This window comes from Athene cunicularia (assembly GCF_003259725.1).
Source record: "Athene cunicularia isolate RWA chromosome 6 unlocalized genomic scaffold, athCun1 chr6_part1, whole genome shotgun sequence".
In the NCBI taxonomy this organism is placed as follows: Eukaryota; Metazoa; Chordata; class Aves; order Strigiformes; family Strigidae; genus Athene; species Athene cunicularia.
The window spans coordinates 9,173,464-9,199,811 of NW_020799105.1; the positions used below are offsets into that span (position 1 = coordinate 9,173,464).

Below are 26,348 nucleotides of genomic sequence, written 5' to 3' on the forward strand. Positions count from 1 at the left end.
CCCCCCTTTCAGAAATTGGGCAATATGTTGACACAGTTGACACAGTAAATTCTGCTTGTCAGCACTATCAAGTAATTCTGGCAGGTTTATCCATGTACATCTGCCATCCTTCATAACTGAGCGGTTTTGATCTGCTTCAGAAATACCTTTCAGTAAACTTGCTAGCAACATGTTAATGCACATTAGCAAGTTCTTTATGCTAACCCGTTCTTTTGTGTTGAGATTCTAAGACTTTTTAAAATTTGTGGTTTACATTTAATTTCTTCATATGAATCTCAAGACAGTCTAAGTAAAAAGAAAAATATTACTTTGTTCACTGCTTAAATTAACATCTGTGATACCTATTTTTTAATTCACGTCTTTTCAGTGATCAAAAATTTTATGCAGAAAATTTCTGTAATCAAGGTTTGTGTTCTGAGTCTGTAATATTTGAAAACCGTTGATACTCAGCTACTGATATATCTAGTTATAAGAAAAGATGTTGAATTTGAAAATGTTTAAGAACATGTATATAAAGCAATATGCTAGATGTCTTCATCCCTAAATTTGAGTAATACAGTAGTGCACCTTGTATGCCAAAAACAATTGGTGTCTGTCCCAAGGAATTGTACAGCAGAACATATCAGAACATTTAAAATATCAGTTGGTAGGAATTCTCTTGGCATCTGCCTTATGATTGATGTTGAAAGACAACTAAAAATGCTTTGAAAGAGACTGTTTTCATATACTTACAGAGGAAAATTGATTGCACTGTATAAAAAAAATTGAAGATACAAAGCTGATAGTTGAAAGGGAAAAGAAAAAAAGCGATTGGTCTGGAATGAAAAGTAATGTAGCAAATAAGAGTTGAAGATAAGATCACAGGGATAGATGTGGAACAGGGCTAGATATGAAATACAGAAATGTGACCAGTTTGTTCTTCTGAATATTCTTTGGCTTCTGAGTGGTTCAGGTAAAGGTCCTCTGTTGTGATTGTCATGTGACAAGCAGTAGTAGTGTGCCATTATGCTACATGATCCTCATTTCTGGCATTTGAGGCTGACATTAACTGATTGTCCCTGGGACCTGGGCAATGGTTTAATTCCTTTTTACAGCAGAGTGGTGGGGTTGAAGACAGCTATTGTCATCTTGTGCTTCTGAGCTGCTCCCAGAATTCTCTTTTCCTTCATTTCCCTCAGGTAAATTTTGTATTGCTTTTGGCCATATGAAGATATTGGTACACAGTTTGTGGGGTTAGGAGGATTGATAATGCCTGAAGTAGATGCTTGGAAGCATGGATAAGAAATTCTCTTTACAGTGGAAAAGATAGAGAAGAAATTAAATGTTTGGAGACCAGTATGTTAATTAAGGAAGTCTACCCTGTGGATGTTTAATAATAACAACACTGTAACAATTTCCCAGAAAATGTTCCAAGTTTTGCTGCTTTCTGAGTAATGTTCTTTAGGAAACAATAAAAAATGCACAATTGCAAGTTTTAGATTTAAAAAATGCATAGCAATTTGGTGCTCTGAGGATTCTGGCATACATCAAGTCATTCTTGGCAGCTTTACTGATAAATACTTCTCTAGCAGAAATAAATAAGGTGGTATTTATTGTGGATAAAGATAGTTTTAACATGTTACCTTTTGCAGGGAGACTGAGAGGTTTTTTGGGGAAGGTGTTCTGGTGTTTGTTTTCTTCCTCACTTACTTCAATAGGAATTATTCTGGACCCAGATAAAATTATAAGCTAAATGTAGAAGATACATCTAACTTCTATATTTCATACATAAACAAAATGCAAATCCAAACATGCAGTGAGCTTGTGTACAAATGTGTATATATATGCATAAATATATATTTGTATGAATACATATGCATTTAGATACAGATACACTAATCAGTAATACATTAGCAGGCACTAGTACTTTGTGTTGTACTAAACACACGGTAGTTGTTTGTTGGGTGAAATGAAGGGCAGGGGAATGGCCACTGTATAATGTTTATAATTCCAGTGTGACTTTTGGTTGATGATTAATAGACAGCTCCTTAAGAAGTTGGTTTCTTTAAACATTTGAAGTTCTTCAGACCTGTGATATTAGCCCATCCTTAGCTTTCTTCAGGCCAATACAGACGGATGATACTCAAATTATATGCATACACACAAATAAATGTAAGTATATATGCCTGTGAAGTAAACTAATGCAGGGTAATTTTTGTCAAGTCCTAGGGAAAAGAATTAACTTCATTTATGTTTGGGCAAACTTCTTCGCAAACAATGAATTGGCTGTAGCTTACTTGTCATAGTTCTGTTTCTGAACACTGCGGTAACCTGAAATGCATGTTAGAGTATCTCATGTGTGTGTATTAAAAATTATGACTTGAATTAGAATGAGTTCAAGTATTGGAACAGTCATGAGTGTAATGCGTACAGTTTTATATATATGAGTAAAGGAATTTTACTGGCTAATACACTATGACGACTGTAATTTTTAAGCCTTTCTTTAAATCTAGGTTGTTTTATTTGTTTGTTGTTTTTTTTTTTTCAGCCAGAAATAGTTGTATGCAATAAGTCTATTTGAAGAATAATTTTTAAAACACAGTATTTCTTTAGTCTAATTTTGACCTTCTGGGCTCTGGCTTCTTGACAGCTTAGTAGGTAACCATACTTAGTAGCATTACTGGTATCTTGAAAACATTTCTTAGTGTGTAGCCTAATCTTAGTTTTTCTTACATGATGACACACAAGTACTGGCAGCCTGCAACTTTATGAACAAAATAAAAAAGGAGGAAAAAAAAAAAAAAGGACTTAGTTATTATGGAAATAACTTAGTCCACTTTTTTTTCCCTGTCTCCTTTCTTATATACTTCTGTTGTTGCTATTAACTAGAACAATAAGTAGCGTGATTCTGAATATTAAAATGTGAGAACGCATATTATGGTATCTCAGTAGTCTTCCAGAGTAAGCAATACGCAGTATTCTAGCCTTAGTAGTTAAGAAGCGTTTTACAGTTTTTGTTAGATTTAAAATTTGAGTTCTAAATTTCTGCATTTTCAAATTGATTAAAATACAGTAACAGTACAGAATAAAACCCATGGCTTTTGTATTTAGAGTATGATGGTTTGATCACTAATTTCTTCCTTATGTTGATTTGAAGTAACCAACTGAATCATAGATAAGTCCTCCAAGTTAGTGAAAGTAGAGCAAAGGTGTGAGTTCAGTATGCAGTTGATATTCTGAGCAACTCCATATATAGGCAGAACTTCCTTAAAAACATTAAAGGTATTAATATAGAACAATGAATCAATTATTTTGTCTTAAAGATTTGGTAGAGGAATTATCTCTTCTTTGGGAGGTAAAGTAGAAGGGGAAGTGAAGGGGATGGTAGTTTATTTTGCTCTCTTCCTTCTTGGATCATCTTCCTGGTTCTTTTTTTTTTTTTTTTTTTGCTCAGAGGCTGCCCTTGTGAGTTGAATGTAAGAGGAACAGAGACCTGGAAAAGTAATGTTTTCCTGTTGCAGGTGATTCTCAAGAAGAAAATGCAAGTTTGCTGAGTGAATGATGAACATTTCCATTTTTTAGCAGTTGGTAAAAACATCTCTCCTTTCATTAAGGTCACTCATGAATGATTCCTGACTGAAACATACCAAAGGGAAGCTAAAAGATAGCACTGCTTAAAGTTATATAGTGATCTTAAACTGTATACATCTGAGTTTTGCTTGGACTGGATAGACTACTGTACCGTGAAAAACTTTTAAATTAGGCTGAAGAGAAAAACATCATACCAAAACTATCCAGTGATGACCTTTGAGAGAGGCTCTAACGCTCTCTGGCCTTTATTTATTTTTCTTTTTGCTACTGATCATTTGAGAGAGTGTTACAAGTTTGAAAATACTATTCATAAATAAAAGATGCTTGTCCTAAAATTTAATCTAAACATTATTCCAATTTGTGGCATAAACTCCCACAGGAAATAAAAGCGTTTACAAATGTCACTGTTTTTCCTGAAATAAGCATGCTGGTTTGATTTTGCTTTTGCTTTTATCATAGTAACATGTGATATGTTATTTAAGGAAAGGGGTCTGTTCAAGACCTTTAGCAGTTAGCAGACTTCGGATAGGAAAAGTACCTTTTTTCTCTTTCTTTTCCCTATTTCCCCTTACTCTGTCTTCTCAAGTCCCAGAAATCAATATTAAAAGTTTTTCATGTTGGTTGCAATTAACTGCTGAAAATGGAGCACCATATTCTTTAGGCATGAAAGAGGATTGTTTACTTGTATTCCATGTCTTCAGAAAAAACATGTTTTTATTGTCAGAAGATACCAAAAACTAAGTAAAGAAATTCTGTATGATCTTCAAATGGAAGAACAGTAGATGTAGGTGGAAGCTAGTGCCTTCTCTTAGGGATAATCAGCCTGTTGTGCCCTACTGGTCTATTGCAAGCCCGGTTAAGTTTAGTTTTGCAAGATGCTGCCTGAAGTAGTTGTTACTGTTTCTCAACTTACTTGTTTGGTATGGTGGGGTCAAAATAAAACTTCAGAAAGGGCAGGAAACAGTCTTCTAACTCCTATTTACTCAGTATAAGATCAACTGAATTTCCCTTTGGACACTCTGGTGCTATGTGGGCAAATAACTTCCCTTCTGTAGGGAAACTTCCTAAATGTCCACATCTATTTAGAGATTATTTTTTTTCTCCTCTAGCCAGCAACAGATTAAGTGGAACATGTAGTATGAGAGAAATAAACTATGCATATTTCAAAGCTTTAGGCAAATTTTCCATTCCTAGCAATATTAGCATTTTGTGTATAAATATACACAAAATATATATATATATATATATATATATATATATATATATATATACCTGTAATCTACATCTGTGTATGTGTAAGCAGCTGATTTCCTCCAAAACCCAATTGTAATTAATTTTCAGGTTTTGTTGTTATTGAGATAATTTGCATCTTTTTAATACTTAAGCTAAACCTATTTTTTCAGCAACTATGCAAGTTCAAATGTAATTGTTTTCCATTCTCATTTTCTAACGAGTATGTCAGAGCATGTTTAGACTTTCCAGTTTTTAGGCTATTGTGACACTTTATACATTCTGTAACTAGATTTAGGGTACCATTACCATGTTTTGTTTCATTATTTCTTCTTTATTTAATTTTCCCTGCTTGATTTAGTAGAAATTTGAGAAGTGCAAAAGCATTGCTTTCAAGCAGTTGTTAGAATATTGTACATACTGATAATAAGCATCTCAGTTAGATGTATGTACTATTTTTGTATATAGAAACATCTTCATTTGTGTGATATTTTTATTATTACTTGTAAATTTTACAGCATTAAAGAGCAAGTTGTAATATGTTGTAGAAACTTTGTGTGTCTTCAGGCTTGGTCAACATTTTAGTTTTCATAAATTTAAATTATATGATTCTGTTTATAATGCTACTTCCCAATAGCATTTGTAAAATGCAGCTAATTGATACCTTCCTTTTCCTCATTGTTTGCCATGGCTTTGTCTCTTTATTGCATTGTTTTCAAACTCATCCCAGAGATCCAACTGTCATTTTTTTTAAAGATCTTATAGAAGAGAGGCACTGTGCTGATCAGGATAGATAATGATCTGCTTTGTAACAAGAGTGTTAGGAGAAGGGGTGGTGTGATCTCCATTCTATGGATATAAATAAGAGGCAGAGAGCTTGGGGAAATAATTTTATTCTCAATGTTCAATCTGAGAAGACTAAAAAGTTGGTGGGGTTTCTGAAATGTTTAGCATATATAGCTCTTTGGAAACAGAACATTCATTGACTGTCTCTAAGTTTATGGTTTGTGTGGATCTCAAAATAGGCACCAAAAAATGAAGAAAACAAATTGTCACTTGTGAAAAGTTTTAGTTTAATTGCATACCAATTATGCAGGAATTAAGACCTTTTTGTCAGGGAAGAGAAAAGAATCATAATACTTTATTTCTTAATTGAGACACACTTTTCCTTCAGCTGTCTATGTCATTCTCTGTACATCTTCCAAGTTCTGCAAGAAACAACATAGAACGTATATAAAAAACCCACATCATAATTATTTGAAAACATCACTGATGGGCACTGGATGAGATAGGGTTTTGTTGGAAAAGACTTTGAAACTTAGACAACTATAGTTTATTCATGCAAAATGATAAAATTTAAATCGCACATGCAGTCTTACTCTTCACTTTCTAACTTTTTGTGTGTGTGCAGCTTTGCAAACTTTGCAAGAATTGCAATTTTCTTTTAAATTCCTAGAGCTTAAGTAAAATACTTAAGCAAAACCACAAGTTCTGTTACATGTTAAGTTAATGACCTTCACATGATTCATCAGCCAGGTTGGAGTCTTTTGATCAACTCTACAGATTGTTTTTGGTTTAACAAAGTTAATGAAAGTAATGTGTACAGAGCACATACTGTCAGTGGGTTTCAGTTTTGGGTGAAGCATGATTTTGGGGGTATGGCCCCCACTTTTTGTTTCAGCCAGCCTTGAACTGTTCACTCCTTTCAAACTTCCCTTCTTTTACTACTTTCTGTTCCTGCTTTTTGATCCCCCTTTTTACTGAGGCTTTTCATTTGAGTTGTCCTTCCCTATTCCATTTTCTATGTCAAAGCTTCACATTACAGGAGAAGGCCCAATAAAACCCTGTAGTCATAAGTTGAATTGTGTTCCCTTACTCTGTGGGGATTACTCCTGTGCAAATTTGATAACATGAGGGGTTTTAAGTATGTTTAAATAAATTCAGGGACAGTGGAGTTTTCAGAAATGTTAGCTGGAAGTTCTAAATTTTAGAAATTTTAACCAAGTGATAATCTGAACATGCTGAAGTGATTTTCTTTACCCATTCCCAGCTTCCAGAATGTGTGACTTGGGATGGATTTTCACACAGATTGACAGAAAAACACTTCTGACATAAAATGAGAAAAAAAAATATGTCTTTATCATGGACTTTGTCATAAAAGAAAATTATATATATAAAAACCATAAGTGGATGTTCCAGTGAAATTCATCTTTCCTACACAGAAAAATTATTGCGAAGTTGCTCATCTTAAAAAAGATTCACCCTAAAAAGTTATTTTGGGCAACGCTGTAAGCAACTTAAAGCTGAACTTTTAATGAGAAGTCTCAGGCCATTTCAGAAAGTAATGCCATCTATAATGTATTTTGTTTCTGAATTAATCTCTTATACGTATAAGAATGGCTCTTCAAAATAAAGAAAATCACCCATGAAGCTTTCTTGATTTTGTTTTCAGAGTGGTAAAAGGCTTTTTTTTTCGAGTAAGGTTATTCCCTTAAGGAAGTCTTTGGAACGATGGTTTCTTATGAAAGTTGCTAAAAATAAAACATAACAAAACATTTTAAAACACTTGAATGGTAAAATACTCTTTTGGATTAAATTAAAATACATAATTCCTCATTGAAAGTTGCTGCTTCGTTCTGCTCGAGGCAATGGAAATATTGTAGGCTCTTGCTGTTGTTTGTTAAGTTATCAGCAAGGGAAAAAAAAAAAAAAAGGAGTTGCCATATTTTCTTGAATGCTTATGTAATTCCTACCTGATAAGAATTAAAAATGCCAACCCAGTGATTTTGACTTGATTTTGAAGGATAAAGTTGAAATTATCACTATACCATCAGTACTGCTACATTATCACTACTGTCTAGTTTATTTTTCTGTATGTATAGATGAACTAAATTTAGGGATGGGAACTTGAACCACCAACCTGATTATATTTTTATTCATTTTTTGTTATTTTTCAAATGTAGTTAATTTTCAAAGTTTTTAGTGGTTATGCTTAGTGTTTTATATGGTCTTAATGAAAAAAAGCAATTTTTATGTATTTATGTGTATAGTCTAAAATCTCACTGCAGTGGGGTGGGGGTGTTGAAATGTGAATTGCAGGGTTGACAGTTTTTGCAAAGTCTTTCTTAACATCCTAAAAGGTCTCCTGGATGTTTCTTCAATCTTAAACTTACTATGTGTATTTCTTCTACTAACATCAGATTTCTTCTCCTTATTAAAATTCCAAATAAATTAAAAAATTAAAACCAAGTTGACAGTTTTTTATTTCCAGTTTTTACTTTGCTGCTAAAATCAATATTCATCATGATTTACTAAAACTTTCTCGCTGGCACCTAACTGTGAAATGCCATTTAATTTTAGTTACATGTCATACAGTGTATGTAATGAACAATTCTTACCCTGAAAGCTTTTAGACTGTTGAAATAAAAAAAGGCATGGAATGAATAAATAGTTCTGGAGCTTGTGCCAAGTATCACTGGACCATCTTCTCAGCTCAGCTATGCTGAGTGTTGTCCTTTGAACATATATATATATATATATATATATATATATATATATATATTTACTTTTGTCGAGGATTGTGTTCTTTTATGGAATTTTAGATTTTTTTTTTAATGCCCTATTTGTACAGTTGCCTTTTCTGATTATATTTAAAATAATATTTTTTTAAATTATGTTAGTTTTTAAGCATAACTTTTTAAAAGTTATGTTTAGTTTGGCTTACGAAGTTGCTCTATTAAACTAGAATATCTGTGACCAATGCATTGCAAGATACTCTATTAAATGTTATATCATTTCAATTTTCAAGTCTGCCTTCCACTGACATGACCATGATCATCCAGTCATTCTTTTTCTCTTTTCTATTTCTTTCTAATTTTCAAATATTTCCATTTCTTTCCTCTTAACCTGAAAAAGTATTAAAAAATCAATCTTTCCAAACCATCCAATTGAGTATTAAAAAGGGAGCTTTAATTTGAAAAAAAAATTGGCTGGAAAATTTAACCGTTATTTTTAAGACAGTACTTGTGCTTTAGTTCAAGTAATGCGTTTTCCTCACATTCCGTAATATATTAAAATCTCATATGCAGGTATGACAAGCTCTTCTTGAATTGCTCTGAGCAAATCTTGTTTGTACATTACTGTACTGCATTGATTGAGGTCCAAGAGAGCTTATATCTGCTTAGTTTATCAGGCAGACAGCTAGAGCTGTAAAAGACAGAAATCTAAACTTTGTAAACTTTATCATGTGTTAAGCAGCTGGAAATAAGGTAGAGAACTAGCAGCATTTGATAGACAATCATGAAATGTTATCTGACCTTACAGGAGTCAACAGATGATACTTTAGAAATCTTAAATCTAATACATTAGACTCCCATGTTGCCTGTGGTCTCACAAGAAAGTGTTTTCCAGACTACTACTCAGAGCTTTCTTAGGCAGATCCTTTAATTGGTATTTTACTTTATGAAAGAGATTTGTTAAAAGCATTAATGAATTAACATGTAGGTAGCTAGTGTTACTACCATTTACTATATGACCTTACAGTAACTGTACATTTGTAAAGGGTTAATAAATTATTAATGTATTAACTGATTGTTAGAGTCCGGCACATTACAGGTGGCTTATAACCAAATCTAATACCATCTATTGATGTGCTTAGTAACCATAAGGTGTATAATAACCAAGTCTGTTAAATGTTTGTAATGTACTTTGTGGTTTTGAAATTTTCTTTAAAATACTTCTAAAGATAGCTTTTAGTTTTAAATTTTTAAATTCCTGTAACAGTCTGACCTAATATTTTATGTCATTAAATAATTCTTTTGCTCATGTTTTTAAACATTTTAAACATGTTTTCAATTTAAAAAAAAATTTAAAACAGTGAAACCTCTCACAGTAACTGAAAGGGTTTTTCTTAAAACTCACAAAGCCCGAAGTAGCAGCTAACTGTGCAGTAGGAAGACTAAGGCAGAAGAAGAGGGTGAAGGAAGCAAAAGTCAGGGGTAAGAAAAAATAGGATTTTTATAATACAAAATGAAAGTGAAGTTGTGGTATTTTCGTATATGGTAATCCAAGATGACAATATACCCATTCACTTTCTGTGGATGAGAATTTCTGCAAATAAAATCTTGCAAACTGTAGTCTGTGTTGGACATTTCAGTAGTAAGGGAGGGTCCTCAGCTTGGTGGCTCCTTCTACTTTTGGCTGCTAATAAATGAAGCAGTGACTTTTAAGTAATAAAATCAACCATAATTGTCAGCAGAGTTTACAAGTAATGTTTTGATGCAAGCATTTATAGACAGTCTTGCCTCCCTTGTCTAAACAGGAATACACACTCCTGACATGGTTTTGCAAAGTAGAAACAGCAGATTACTCATATAGTGATATTTCTTGTAGGCAAGGGAGAAGTAACTGATGTTGTGTGCGCCATTTAAGACTACTTGAAAATGGATTGTAGTAAATTTTACAGTTTGCTTGGAAGGCTTTACTTTCTAAAGAAACTGCAAAGTTTTCTTGCTATTTGGCTTAGATAGCCTTGTCTGAATACAAACTTGAACTGGTCAAAGTTTCAAAATATAACTCAGTCCTTGGCTTTGTTGGGTGTATGGAGGAAGTGGAATAATTTAAAAGAACAAATACAATGAAAATAGCTTTTTTTTAATTGAATACAGATGTGGGTAGACATAAAAGGCAACCCTTCTAGAAGTATTATTTTTCATACAACCTGCAATTTTATTTACCTTCTCACACTTAACATTAATACTCATCATTTATAATTATCTAGAAATTAACTCATAAACTCTTGTCTTTCTCCTTTCTGTGTCATCCTTTCTGGTTGATGAGATTCCAGCTTATAGTGAAAATCGAGTCGTTGAAATCATACCCTTGTAGTTAGGGCTATTAAATCTCATCCTGCTTTGTTGCTGTTCTTTAAATCAGTTCTTTCTGTATGATGAGTTGATCTCTGTATTGATGATAATCTTGTTAATATTATTAGCATGTTCCTATTTTACTAGCCATTATTGATAAAATTGGTCTCAAGATTTGCCTTTAAGAAACTCCATTAGTAAATTCTCTTTAGTAGGTTTTTCTGTTTAGCACTATCAGTTCTTTACCTTTTTGTGATTTTCTTTCTTACCTTAATTGCACTAATTACCATTTTTTTCCCCATTTATGTAGTTATTTTGCTTGTAGTACCATATGCAATGCTATATGGAAGTCCTTGTTAGATCAGCCAGATCATATTATTTCAAGAACCAGAAATCGTACTTTACAGGATATTGCATCATTAACATATGATGCTACATTGTCTCTGCTTTGTATTTCTTAAAGAGAAGAAATCCTTGAATTTCAATCATAAAAACTAGAAGCAGTGTTTGTCATCTGTAGTTTCATATCCTGCTTCAGTTATTGCAGTTCTTTCCCTTTTATTTTGCTGGTCAGATATACACAGTACTGACATTTTAGTTGCTTCACAATCGCGCCTTACCAACTCTAGCTCCTTTTTATTACAGTGTTCACATGCACCTGATGTCTATTATTGAACTGAATAGATGATATTGTTTTGTCTCTTACCGTTTACCTGTCTTTACTGATTACCCTTGTTTACCTGATTTTTCCCCTCTGTATCTGAAGGCTGATTATGGAGGCTACGTTATTTTCTCCTGACTTCCTCTGATATATTTTTGTTTATTCTTTTATCAGACTTGCTAGACTTTTTCCTAGACATTTGTTGTCCAAGGTATGCATGCTGAACTTGTTAGGGTTTCCCTGAGTGTACTTAAGTGGCTGAACATCCTGGTTCTTTCCTTCTAACATTTCTTAAGGTGCCTGTCAATCTTTATTACCTTGTGCAAAAATGGAAAATTCTGTTGCACATCAGGTATTAATTTATCTCAAGACATTTCCCCTGTCTGGAACAATCTCTGCTAAATTTGCCCTTTGTTAATTTGTTTAGCTCTTATAATAAAACGGAAGGCATTTTTTTTTTCTCCCATGAGTACCTTTTCCAATTTCTGTGAGATTTCCTCCAAAAAGGTTTCCTTAGTTGCCTGTCTGTGCATGTACTTGTGTATCTTCTATGTGATTTCTGAATTATTTTAATTCACTAAATCCAAATGTGCAGCAGTAGTTTGAATGTGTAACACCTAACAACACAAAAATGCTTATTGCTTCCTCTCTTCTAAGATGAAGAAATATCTATTCTGGTTATTATTACAGGTTTTAATGTAAGTATTGAGGCACTTTATACCTGAGACAGTTGTTCTTTTCCTCATATTATGTATGCCTTTAAGCCCCTTAGGTAATAAAAAATGAAAGTATGCATAGTGTGATTCACTTACTATTTTAATGTATTTATTATATGAAATATTTAATATATTAATTTTGAATTTATTATTAAACTGAAATTTTTCATACATGGGATGATTCAGTACTTTCAACTGGAAAAATTCCTTCTTTGTTTACAAAATTTGATCTGAAATGGGATTGCTTGCATATAATTGATTTAAAGAATTGCTTCTAATTAAAACATAATTTTGGACTGGGATTTTTTTTCTTTCACTTCTGTCCTTCTTTCCTCTAAGTGAAGCTTGATGCTATGAGTGGTCTTTGGATTGCTACTCTCTGCTGTTTCCCACCCTTTCAGTTGCAGATATGTAGCCTTTGGTAACTTTGAAGCTGATCAAATAATTAATAGCAAATATTCTTAAATTAAAATTTCTAACATAATGACACATCAGGAAAAGGATTGCCTCTTATGTCCATGGCTCTACAGGAGTCTTTGTTTCATGTTTAGAAGTAAGTGCATAGCCTGACAGAGCCTGGAGTTCTCTTTCCTTTACAAGAAAGTGCCCGTGACAGCTTGGGATTCTATGATTATGTCCTTGATAAAGTCCCAGGATAGAGAACATTTGCTGCCTAACTATTCTCAGTCCCCATTAGGAAGAAAGTGGCAGAGTGGATTGTTGTGTGTACCTCTTTAAAGCAGGTTTTAGACTCTTGTGCCACAATTTGTTATGCCTATTAATCATGCTGTAATAATACAAAATTAGGCCTTGGACAATTTACATGAGTAATTTTAGTAACTAGAAGTCTATGGCTTTTCTTTAAATCCTGCTGGATGCAAAGTGACATCACACTGAAAAGGTCACCTTGTCTTCTCTGGGAGCTGTTTTTTATTGAGAGTGTTTGTGGCCTGGTTTAGGCCTGTGCATAAATATTGGTAAATGACACCACTTTCCCCCCCACACCTTACTGAACAACTATGCCAACTATAGTTCACATTTCCTTCATTTCCTTTTAAATAGTAAAGGGCTGTATTGGCATTGAAATGGCAAAATTACCGTGTTCTCTGAGGGTAATTCTCTAAACATGTAGGTGAAAATCTTTCCTGAATGAACAGATGCAATATCTTATCCCTTTTTTCTTGTAATACCTATCTGAAATTCTGGCACCTACAGGGTTTTTTGCGTGATAGAAATGAGTATGGTAGAAATGGAACAGGAGCCTGACTTGAAATACACCGGTTAGAAATTATTTTAGTCACATTGTTCTTAAAAGCACAAGTTTGTGTCAGAGACAATATTTTGTTTCTCATAAGGCTTAAACATTTCAGTGACACTTTTTTTTTTAACCTTACCAATATATTCCATGTCACTAATGATCAGTAACCATACACAAACCCACTATTTCTGTTTCAGAGAAATCATTGAGATTCCTTTACTGTGGTGCCCATAGTAAATGAAGCTACTGGGCAGTGGTGCTCAGACATCTCTTTGATGGTTATTACTTGTATTATTTTCTGTCTCCCATTTTGTCTCATTATCCTATAATATCATGAGACAGACTGCTCCTATTGTAAATCTTTCAGATCCTTTCATGCTGCAGCATCCCTGATACTTCCTTCTCCTCTTCAGTCTTTACATCTTCGTAGTGCTTTCATCTTGTGATTTGAGGTTTGCACTTAACTCGTGCAGATTTAGCTGGCAAGGTGTTCTTAGGTCAGTGTTAGTTTTTCCTTGCTATGGTACACAGGCATCATTCTACTGAACAAAGTGGTAGAAGCCCAAAGGTAACTTATTGGTGTTGAACTCTTGCACAGCAGGCCCATGAACCAGTTAAATTATGTCATTGTAATAGCTCAAGGGTATAATGAATGGCCTTGTAAATTCTACTGCTGACATCTTTTTTTTTTCCACTTGCTTGTTTTTGTGAATTGATGATCATCTTGGGTGTAACTATTTTAATCCTATATTTTACAAGTGTTAGAACCATTTGTTACTGGAATCAGTAACTATAATAGAAAGTGGATACATCAGCTTTTTGAGATGCATTCAGCTGCAGGACTGATGAGCAGATTTTTATCTAAAGCATCGCGTTGAACAAAATATGACTAAACATAAATCCTGTCAGTGAGTGCATAGTCAGTTGTAATGTCTGCAGATCATTACCGTAGTGTAATGGGTGTAAGAATAATAGCTGTTTTGTAAATTATTTTGATTTTTTGGTTGTTGGGGCGGTGTGTGTGTTTGGATTTGTTTTTTTTAAAACGCATTGTCTAATTATTTTATGGCAAAAAGATGTTTGAAATACTAAGTTTATTATATTTCTGTTTGCTGGTAATAAGCAGTGTTTCCTATTGGAGCATTAGGTTAGGTAATTTGAGCACTTGACTAGGTGCTTCACTGTCTTTGAATCTGAGGTGGAGAAATAAGACTAGTGATTGTGTAAGTAGTATGTTTGGTATATCATAAAAATCTGCATTGGAAGAATAGCTAAGGGTACTTCAAAGAACACAATAAGTAGACTTACTTAGTAAGGCTCTGGTGAAAGAAATAAAACATATAATATAGAACCAGATAAATATATGTGTATGTGTATATACGTATACATTTATATTTGTATCCAGTAGGGCCATATTGTGGTTTGTTCCCTGAACTCCAAAACATGAATTGCCTAAACCAGGAAAACAGTGTATTTCCCTGCCTTGTAGCTACAACTTCTATTTAGAAAAAGACAGGCTAATTCTGTTACTTTCTTCCCTGCAGTTTGCAAGCAAATACTGAATATTCAGTAAGTTGTCAGGATATTCTGTTTAAGTGATTATGATGCCAAGTCTTATGGCTATAAGGACTGAACTTTTTTATATGTATTTTGAGCATGTATTAAGTGTATACAAAAAGGGAATTTCATCTTAACTGCAAAATAGAATGATCTTTAAAATGAATAATATAATTTATATTAGTTTTGGTAATTCTGTAAAATGCCTCTTCTGTCTCTTCCTATTTCTGTGCATTTTAGTTCCTTTGGAAATAAAAATTTGCAAACATTTCACTGAGAGATTTTAGTTTTCTGGTAACATTTTAGAACTCAGAATTTATAAAGGGGTAAAGTTTGAACACAACCTTTACTTTTCTCTGTGGAAAAAATTGCTTGAGTAGATCTAAGTTTTGAAGGCTTTTGGATTAAATCTGAGTTCTTGCATGTTAGCTATAAAAGTTCATATAACACCGGCAAGATGGTTAAGTATCATTAACTAGAGTTCTGAAATGTTATTTTTCAAATTATATGGAAATGTTTCCATAACCTATACACAATTAGAAATGTTTTATATTTGTATTAAACTTCCTTATTCTTCTTAGAAGCTTTTTGAAAAAGCTTGAAAATCACCTTTTGCCCAGTGAACTGCTGAACACCTATGAGAGTAAAATGTGCTATGGTTGGTAGGGAGAAAAGACAAATGTATGAAAAGTTGATGTGTTTCTTCTGTGGGCATTCCAAGAGCAATAATAACATAAGAAAGCATTCCCCTTTTTGTTCCAGTAAAGAAACATAATAAATCTGATTTAGTTTAATACTATCCAAAATTAACTGGAAAGATTAAAAAAGAAAGCAGAATTAAAATAAAATTCCATTAAGACTTAGTACTAGTAGCTCTGCTGTAATGTTCTTTACCATGGGCATAGATTTTTATCCTGTTTTTCCCCCCTACCTATGTTTTATGACTTCTTATTTGTTTTGTTTTATGTTTTTATGAAATGCAATGTAAGGAAAAAATTACTGAAATTTCTGGTTATTCTAGTTCTGCATGCATCTGTGTTGTTAGTCATGTTGTTATTGGCAGTATTCCAGCACCAAGCTGCAAAGGAAGTAACACTTGCTATTTACAATTTTTTGATTCTTTTGCAAAGTGATCATTTTACTTCACCATGTGACCATAGATTTCCTTAGATTTTCTATCTTTTGAAAGAATTTTATTTTTTTTTTTAAACTTTAATGAGAATGCAAGTGAAATTGCATCACAGCTTAAGCTGCTAGCAGCTAAAGATTGCTTAGTGAGTATTTAGAGCTTGCTGTATGTGATCATTCATGTGCACCATCATGGCAGATTAAGCATATCCCAAGCAGAACTTCCGTAATACTTCTTTTGCAGTTTCTGTTTTTGCTGCTGTGGATTGGGATATAGGAGTGAGACAAACTTGTTTTCCTTGTGTTCTTAGTAATAAGCCCTGCTGCAGGTGCTAGAACAGAGTGAGTGAGCCCAGTTTAAAACAGTGCTGGCATTTTATCCCGTATTTATTCAAAGCTGTGCTTCCATTGACTTCAGCTTTAGTTGGCAATGCTTAGCAATCCTGTGCAACCAAATCCAGGCTTATGTCAGGCACAGAAGAATGAAACACAGCAGTGACCACAGTGAAGGAGTCTGCGTTAATAAGAAAGTTGTTTAAGCCGTAAGAATTTTAACCATTCCTCAGGATCCAATCTCTTCCTTCTGATTGAAATACTACATGTAATGTCCCAGAATCTGGTAAGTAAAAAATGCTGAGACTTCTGTAAGCCTAAGTGGAGTTTTGGTATTCTCTTGGAAACAGTTAACAATTCAGTGAGTGGAGGCCATCTTGTTGCTCAGCAGACTTGGGCTGTGTTGTGCTACATGCTGGTACAAGGAAGCTTGAAAATGTAGGACAGCATGAAAATGCAGAACACTGAAATAAATTACTGAAACTGAGATATTGTTCAGAATATAGGAAGCTTGGAAGCTTAATAGGAAGTCACTTAGGGGATGTACCAAAACATATAAACACAGGGAGACATAGCTTTGGAAGGGTCTAGGTACCTGAAGTTTTGCTACTTGCATACTAAAAAACCAGGCAGATCAGGTGAATCTCTCAGCTCAATGTGTACTCAGTGCTACAGATGCAGATGACCATGCCAACAAGGATTCAACACAAGCTAAAATACATGGTTAAGGATTTTGAGTTTGGATGATAGCTAGTCTTGGGCAATGTGTTAAATTCCTGACATGATTTCTCAGGGCAAAACTTTTTACTTTGTGCCTGTAGTTTAATCAATTAATGGTCAAGTGTGTCTGCTGCCATAATCCTCTGCAGAGGCAGAAGAAAAACATAGAACTTCAGTTTTTGGAGCAAGGTGCATGTTCTCCATGTCTCTGTCATGGGATATGTTGGTCATTTCCTTTTTTAGTTCCTTAGTTCCAGTTACTTTAAGCTACCTGTTCAAGCTGAAAGAGGTAGTGAGGAAGCCAGGCTGTATTAAGGTCCACCTCACACCTATTATGGCCCTAGCTATATGGCTTTATCATCCATAATGTAGTCAGAATTTCTCAGTCTTTACCTTTCCCTCTTACCAGAAAAAACATAGTCTTTGTATCTATTGGGAGGGAACTGAAGTAGTGCTAGGTAGGCCTTGCCCTTACATGCCCACGCTCTGAGTCTGAAGGGGGCAGGACGAAGCACACCACATTACAGGGTATGACAAAGGGAAAAAGTTCTTTTGGTTTCAAATGATACGCACACATGTCAATTACATACTTCAGGTACTGCTAAGTAATCTGTTTTATAATTAAGATAACTTTAAGAATGTTGTTTCTCCTCCTGTAAGTTGCTGACACACTGATTATACCTCAGCCATCTCCTGGAATAGGCAATACAGGAATCTGTCCTAGAGATAAACAGACCTCTTCAAAGCACTGTTTTGATTCATTCCTGAAGCTGATTCATTGTGTGCCTCTGAAAAATTACTATGGTTGGGTAATTAAAACTAGCATAATACATATTCATAAAGTGTAAAATGCAAATTATGTATTTTCTCATTTTAGTGCTTGACTGCAGTTATTTTTTGGCAAAGTTACTGTTTGCTGGTTTTGTTTTGTTTTGTTTTTTTTAAATTAACAAACAGATTATAGACACAGTTTTATGACATTTTTAATTAGCCTCACAAGTAAGATATTTAAAGGTAGAAAGTTGAGACCCAACTTCAACTTCAGGTCCATTTCTCTTTGTGATCCTTCAAAAATATGATCCTGCATATGTATTTGTAATTTTTCATTATGCTTAACATATACACTTTATGGAAGTCAGTGTCATGAATGAATGTATAGGTAACAGCCAAGGGCTAGGATTTAAAGCTCTGGGACCCATATATTTTCTGAGAGTTGTTATTAGTAAGCTGTTTTTCTTTCTTTGAAGCCTAGAGTGTTGTAAGAACTGAAATAGGCTGCCATATGTACTAGCAACAACCAAGGAAGGAGCTGCGGTCTGTACACAGCTCAAGTACAATCCAACATGGGCAGGGTGAACTTAATCATCTTCTAACTTAATGGTTGCTGTGTAGCCAAAGGGCAGTGAGTGCCTTGTAGCTGGGGATCTCTCTTTTACCCATAATGTAATTTATCTAAGTAGGTTTTAGGGTCTTTGTCTGCTCTAGAAGATCCCAGCAGATTTTCCAGGCTGTCTTGATTTTCAAATTTCCAGATTTTTTATTCTGCTTTATCATTCTGGTTTTTATATTTTGATTTCCATTCATGGTCCTAGTCCCAGAACTTCCTTACAAAGTTTCTATGTGCTACTAAGGACCTTTATGAACTGTTTCTGTTGTTGGGTTTGTTTGGCAGTAGATTGGTAACCTGTGGAAAGAATGTAAAAGGCAAATCTGGGAGATGGTACAGTATCAGTTCACAAAACCAGGAGAACCTGTTCATGCTGAGAAATAAGGAAACATCATCGTGTGTGTGTGTGTGTGTGTGTGTGTGTGCAGAAGCCGATAGTCAGCATGCGTTACGCTTATGCACATGTCACAACATACTCATAAAAATCTGTTGTGTCTAAATTTCCTTTACTTGATTTAGCTTGCTCAGTTACTATAGTGGTGTCATAATTGCCTAGGTAAAGGGTTTTGATTAAATTTATCTGCCTGTGTCAAATGTAGGTCTAATTTAATCTTGAAAATATATTGCAGGTTTGTATGCCCCTTAAAAGGTTAGAAACATTCTGCATTCTGGAAAACCTGTCCTTGCCTTCGATGATACCATTTTTTTCTCCCTTTTCTCATGTGTGCATGTGCACAGCTCCTTAGGAAGTTTTAGAACAAAGTAGGACCTCCCAGAGATTTGCTGCTATAGTAGCAAACTTAAAATATGACATACATATGTTAATAAAGGACAATTAAATTAAATTTGTAGGCTATGTCCTCTTCTGAACTCACGCTTTCCGGCCTCTAAGACTGTAATCTTGGGAATGTTTAAAGCTGGAATAAACTATCATTGTGGCAAAAGCAGCAGTCCTGCCCTTTTGCTCTCCTGCCAGTATTGGTTTTGCCAGCTCAGCTCTGCTACATATAGTAAACCAGATCAGGGGACTGATCCAACTGAAAAATACTTCCCCACCCCTATTTAGGATATGAGCTGTATATTTGCTTTCATATTTTCTCTTGAAAAATATGCCATAGTTCAGTACTGTAACACCTGACCTCCTTACATATTCACAGTACATCTATTTAAAGGATATTTAAAAGAAACAAATAGAAAAAGACAACTAAAATTTTTGCTTTGAGAGAATAATATAGATCCTATTTAGTCAAGTTACTAATATATTACAAGAATGGATTTTTTTTTTTCTTTTATGTGCAGGTTATGCTTGTCTTTTCAATCTGGCCTTGCATTTTTTAAAGAAAATGAATATGAAATAAAACACTCTTCTATTACGTATTACCAAGCAGTAGGTTGTTTTACCAAAAAAAAAGTTTTGTTAGGAAAAAAAGATTACCTCAGAGTTTTGGGTTTGCCTCCCTTCCTCCCTCCCGATTTATTTTAGATTTCTTGGGCATAAATTTTGTTTTATATTCCATATGTATTGATCCACTTGGATAGGTGAACAAGTACTCTTTTCAATACAGTATACAAATGTTGTCATTCTAAACAGCTCTAGAAGACCTAAAAATCATCAACAATGAAAACTGGACATCTGTGAGCTCATTTGAACTTTAGTGCTTAGTATAGCTTCTAATAAAAATGAAGTATTAATTCTTTGGACATCACATTGACTTCCAAATAATGCTCAGTAGGTGAAATAAATGTGTGAAGAAAATAATTCTAGTCCATTTACAGAAAATACAACATTAGCATGTTGGAGAAGGTAATTTGAATCTTCAGTTTAGAGCAGGCAGACTGGTGGGAACATGAGATTTTTGGCAGTAAAAAGATCTGTATTTTGGAGCTTTCTGTAACAGCAAACCTTTAATGTATTTATTTGAATTCCAGATCAGGAATATTAAAAGAAAGCTTAATTATACCAGTGAACTCATCTTCTCCTTTAGTTTGATTTAAAGACAACCTACTAAAAAGCAGGTTCAAGAGAAATAGTATTTATTAAGACAAAACTTTTGATATATTTTCTATGGATACTGCTGCCTCTTATCTGAGTATTTTAAATTTTATTCTTTCAAGCAAGAAGATTATCTTATAGTAACCAGCATGCGAAAGACATTGCTCCAGGAATTTTGGGGACATATTACAATGAAGGTTTCAGTTTGCACAGTACAATGTTATACTACTCTTTATTAATTGTAGCATAATACAGTGTACAAAGCAAACCAGCTATGATTTCCAAAGTTGTGCTTTACTTTTTTAAAATTATAGTGATGAGAATAAGAAAACGAATGTGTTTTAGAAACTTTTTGACTACAGGGGCCGTTCTGCTACTGTCCCATATTCTCTAGATACATGTATTTAGAGTACTGTCCCATTGCCTTATCGTACTCTAGATACATGGGCATGGGTAGATTGTTCCCTCCATAAGATTGTTTGAAACTGATTATTTTAATAGGCCTGCTAAAGGGGTGGGGGGTGTGTGTGTGTGTTTGTTTTCTTTCTCCCTTTTACTTACTTAAAAAACAGAATCTGAACTGTAGCGAATGAAAAATGAGAGATTCAAACAATACAAACCAACCCTTGCTCAGGTTTTTGAGTGCCCTAGTGTGAAAGTGTTACATATCCTATATTGCTTTTTGTTTTGTCTTGCATCTAGTGTACTTTGCTTAAACCTGTGAGATTCATGTTAGACATCTGAAGAATTACTTGGTACCTTCTGGAACGAAGGTGCCTCCTGTTGTCTTCAGCATTACTTGCTTCTACTCTGATCTTAAGGTAGCACTTGTTGCAGAAGGCAGATGATGAAGTTGTAACACAAAAATCTCTGAACTCTGAAACAATTTCACTTCCCCAGTGCAAACATTAATACTGCTTTATTTCTAAGTTCTTATTTAAATTATAATGTTTAGAATTAACTATTGTTTGTAGTTATGTTTTTTTAAGAGTATCAAAAAGCTCTGCATAGCTGTACTGGTGAAAACAGTAGTTGGAAAATGAAGGGTATCATTTTAACAACTGTAGGCTTATATTTATCAAGGTTTTTGTAATATAAGAAGTTCTTTCAAAAAGAAATGTAGAATTGGATATGGGAGTTTTATAAAATAAGAAATGATTTTTTTTTTTTTTTTTTTTTTTTTTTTTTTTAGGACCGGAATAGGCCCTATGACACTTTTAACTTGCACTCTTTGGAAAATTCCTTAATGGATATGATAAGGACTGATCATGAGCCTCTGAAAGGTAAACACTACCCTCCCAGTGGCCCACCAATGAGTTTCGCTGATATAATGTGGAGGAATCATTTTACAGGTTAGGAATATTCATATGTCCATGCTTGCTTGGTGTTTAAACAAAAATCAGCTTTTCAGAATTGCTATAAACTTTTTGTTAATGGATGAGTTGTCAGTTTTGTAAAACTTCTGTTATCCATCTTAAGATAATCATCTCTACTGTAGGAAGATAAGGTGAAATGTGTATACATTTCTTATAAGTGCACAATCATAATATTATCTAACTGACATTTCCAAAACTTGGTTTTGTTTATTAGCAAATGGCACAGTTGGGTCTCCTTCTGCAATCACTCGGTTCAGAAAATGTATAGTGCAACTGGAGTCCAATTGTTATGTTCAACATCTTATTCAAAGTTAATACTAGTCTTATTTTTGTATCAGCTAGTATACAGGGTTCTAAAACCAACCACTGTATCAAGCTTACTCTCTACAGTTGTTTCATATTTATTTTTAAAAAATGTATCTTAATTTGGATTTCAAATTGTTAGGGGGAGCCAAAAGCTATTAGATGTTGTTAAGTGCTGGGAAAGTTTTGATTATTTATGCTACTAAACTGTTTTTTTTCTACCAGGTGTAACATTAGAGATGAAACCATTTCTGATACTTAGCTGATACTGAACAGTGAAAGGCTGTGGCAGCATTTCAATGAATAAATATTCCTGATCAACCTGAACACTCCTTTGCCTTAATCTTTCCCTGATTAGGTTTAAAAATAGGTACATATTCTTGCTCACATGTATTCTTGGTGACTTTGAAAGTAACACTAATAATAAGCCATATACAAAGGAAGTATTGAACTAGGAATGATTCACAAACTCTACGATTCCCAAACTAAGTCAAGACTCTGGAACTGATAGAGAAGAAATTTAGTTATCTATGGCACTTCCTATGCTAGTCACAGAATCACAGAATCATCTAGGTTGGAAAGGGCCCTGGAGATCATCCAGTCCAACCGTTTGCCTAGCATCGTTCCCACCTACAGCATATCCTTAAGCTCTAAATCGACCCTACTCTTGAACACCTCCAGGGATTGGGACTAGAAATGCTTCCTAATATCTAGTCTGAACTTTCCCTGGCGCAGTGCTTCTAATGCTTCTATACATACCTTTCTGATGTCATGATTGCTTCATTTGTTCCTCTTCCCATTTATATATGTGGAAAAAAATATTTTTTTGGTCTAAGGTCTTGTGCCTTTTTTGCCATCTTTCTGGGTGCAGAGGTTTTTTCACAACCATACCAAACTGGGTTCTGTGCTCTCAGCTCTTTTAACCTGTGCTTTCCACTATTATCTTGAAATTTGCTGTGCTATAGCCTTCATATGTCTTTAACCGTTAATTCAGCTGTCTAAAATGGCAAGAGATAGTCTTGTGTATTCTGATCACAGTCCTCTCAAATGAGTGTTAACATGAAACTTATAAAAAACCAAGCTTAACAAAATTGAGATTTCTGCTGGATATACATTTCACATGGCTGGTATTTAAAAAAAAAAACAACAAAAAAAACCCCAAAACAAAACCAAATCAAATTGCTAGTAAGTAGATTTAAGTATTTATTGTGTCTTATTAAAATGTATTATAATCTAGCTAAAACTTCATGGTTTTTTTTAAATCAGTATTTATTTAAATATACAAAATGAGCCGAGTTTTTTAAAGATTGAATTTCCATATGAACCTGAGCATGGAAAAAATGAGAAAGATGGGATTAGAAATTATATTACTCTAGAAAAACACCGTAACATAAGTGCAATTTTGCTTATACTTCTATTATTGTCTCTTTTTATAACCATTTTAAACCGTTTTTTGATCAGAACATTAGCACATAAAATAATAATGGGTAAAAATCTTTAATTCTTTTGTGTTGTCGGGTCATTCTATTAAGAATAGTTTTCAATTCTCAGCTAAGCTATGAAGTGTTGCAAGTGACATATTTCACAGCTGCACCTGAGTGTCATAACACTATTTAATGTTGGTGTTTTGCATGAGACACAAATGAAGTTCTTGGTTTCATTAAGCATCTTCATGCTTTTCAAGAAAAGTATCCTTTCCAAAACAAATTTAATATTTTAATCTCTACTAGGTTATTAATTTATGTAGAACACTGGCTAATTTAAATGTACATTTGACAGCAGTAGGAACTGTTTCCCTCTACTCAAAAAGTAAACTGAAAGAGTTGGATATTAATTGCAAAGTTTGATATTTGCTAGTGGGACTGTTAGTTTTACTTTTTTTCAGACTAACATTTCTGTCACTTACTGGATGTGCTCCTTCTAACTCATTTTCTCACTCAGTGCTGCTCACCTGTTTTGGCCTTTCTGCCTCATTACTTAGCTCTCTTCTAGCTTCCACTCCAGTAACTGTTGGATAAATCTTGTTTACTATTAGTTATCTCTCTCTGTCTCTGCCCAGCTGTTTTTTTTCCCCACTGATAGTTAATTCCCTGTCTTGTTTTCTTTTCCTCCTCCCTCTTAACTGCAGTGTTTCCTTTGCTAACCTCCAGTCTTGGCTTGACCTAGCATGCACTTTCCTCTACTGATGTCTTCACACTATGCAGCATGACTGGCAGTATTTGTGAGTGGCTGTTTCAGGACATGTTCATTCTCCCTTCCAAGAAGTGTTGTCTTCCTTTTTGTTAAACAGATCTATGTTACTATTTCAATTTAATCCTTTCCACAAAAACCTATTTTCCTGCAAACATTGGTTTTGACTCTTCCCCTGTACCTCCAATTCCTGTTTTTCCTCTGCTAAAGATGCCAAAGGTTTTCAACTGCTGCGTCTTCCTCAAATTTCACTTAATCTTGTCTTCTAAACTCACTTTTTTTTTTTCTTATTTATCCCACTCTCCTTTAGTCTGTAATCACGCTGAGAAAGTAAGCGATCAACTCTGCTTGCTTTTGCTTGTTTCTTAAGTTATCGTCACATTTTCATTTATATTCACCTTGAAGCCTTCTGAATATACTGGTTCTGCACTTCAACTTGATTTTTCAATTCCTCATAGACATTCCTGTGTGAATGCCTCTTGTGTGAAATTTCAGCTGCTCTGAATCTTATCAATTTAACCAAATCTCAGAGCTACTTCCTCTTGATTTTCTCTCCTCTGTCTTTCATAGTAAACTGAGTGGGTTTTTTCCCTTTAAATCTTCCCTTCCTCTGACATCTGTGACTGTCCTCTCTTAGGTTTTGTGCAGCTTTTTCTTGTGTAGATAGAAAGTAAAACAACCACAAAAATCACAGTTTAAAAAAACAAAGAAAAATCATTTCAAATGGTGGAAGAGGTGAAAAGATGAGTACCAAAAGCCTTTGATTTTGAAAACACAGAAAGATTTAATTCTAGAAAAGCTATACATGTCTTGGAGCGTGTTACAAAGCCAGTGTAGCTATTTCAGGATCATTTTAGCCTGCTGCTGGCAACAAAGTCTTCAGCAAATGTGTATTTTTAGAAGTACTGTCTGTATATGTATTCATTAATATTGCAGGTGGTTTATCTGAAGTTTGAAACTTTGCTTGGAACACAGCCTCTCTTGGCATATATGCCCCCTCACATCCCAGCAGATACTTGAAACAAAAAATAAGTATCTTGGATCTAGAACAAAGGCTCTAGATTAGAATGTGGATGGGAGGTTTACCCATAAAAGACTCTGATGAGAAGACCAAATTGAAATAGTTCTGGAATATTTTCTTCTCGTTTTGGGGTATAAGTTTTCTCATGCTCTGCATTGTTCAGTGGAGGTAGTGGAAAAGCTCAGGGGTGCAAAAGGAAGATACTGTTGTCTTGTTTTTAGTAGTTGAAGCTTCATACCTCCTCTGAATCTGAGCTATGAACAGATTTAGTCCTGCAGGCCGTGGAGATTGCGTTTATTTCAAGATCACTAAAGCAGGTCACTTCTTTCAAGGTATGCTCCACTTGGCCTTGAGAGGGCATGTGATTAAGTGACTTTTTTGGAGGTGTTTATTTCAAGTGTGGAACAAGAGAAAGGCTGAAGGATTGTTAGTGCAGCAGAAACTAACTGATCCTCAGTCTTGCAGTATTGAATTACTTACACTGAGCGAGTGCTAACTCAGCCTGGTTGGCAGGCTGACTTGGTGCTCTCCAGCTAGGAGAGGTAGGGTCACTTAGTTCTTTCTGGGTGTTTCTCACTGTAAGAGAGATTTAATACCTAGCTTTGAGGTTTTTGGATTTAGATAAATTACCAGCCTATACATCTATTTTGCATTTCATTTTGAGCCCGGTCTTGGGAGAAGGTGTTCAGTGTCAGCTCTTTGCTTCTGTCTAAAACTGATTTGTTTTTCTTAGCTTTTCCATCCAGATAAGGGTACCCTGCTGTAGGTTCCTGTTCTGCTGTCCTTGTAATCTGGGAACTTTGTAACTTTACAAATTGTTTGCCATTTTCATGCTTTGAAATTTAAAGACTACAAACTTATTAAAAAGGAAGTCTCTTTTTTTTTTTTTCTCCCAAGACAGTTGGGCAGACTTTCTTACCAGCTTTCTCTGCCATCAAGACCAGCTTCAGCATTTTTCTTCTTTTTCAGTCAATATTCATAAATCCTTTTCTCCTGTCAAAAAGGAGGAAATAGAGGGGGAAAAAAGTACAGTAAAGGATT

General features: G+C 34.3%; 1 protein-coding gene across 7 annotated transcripts in view; it reads left to right on the forward strand.

The window, feature by feature from the left end:
- CPEB3 (cytoplasmic polyadenylation element binding protein 3) overlaps positions 1-26,348 on the forward strand; it is a 97,762-nt gene that overhangs the window by 11,382 nt on the left and 60,032 nt on the right. For 5 of the 7 annotated variants that reach the window (XM_026851206.1, XM_026851207.1, XM_026851209.1 and 2 more), the window contains exon 3: positions 21,610-21,769. In XM_026851206.1, coding sequence (XP_026707007.1) covers positions 21,610-21,769 — 160 coding nt within the window. The remainder of the gene's footprint in view (positions 1-21,609; positions 21,770-26,348) is intronic. The other 2 variants (XM_026851211.1, XM_026851213.1) reach the window with 1 other exon arrangement.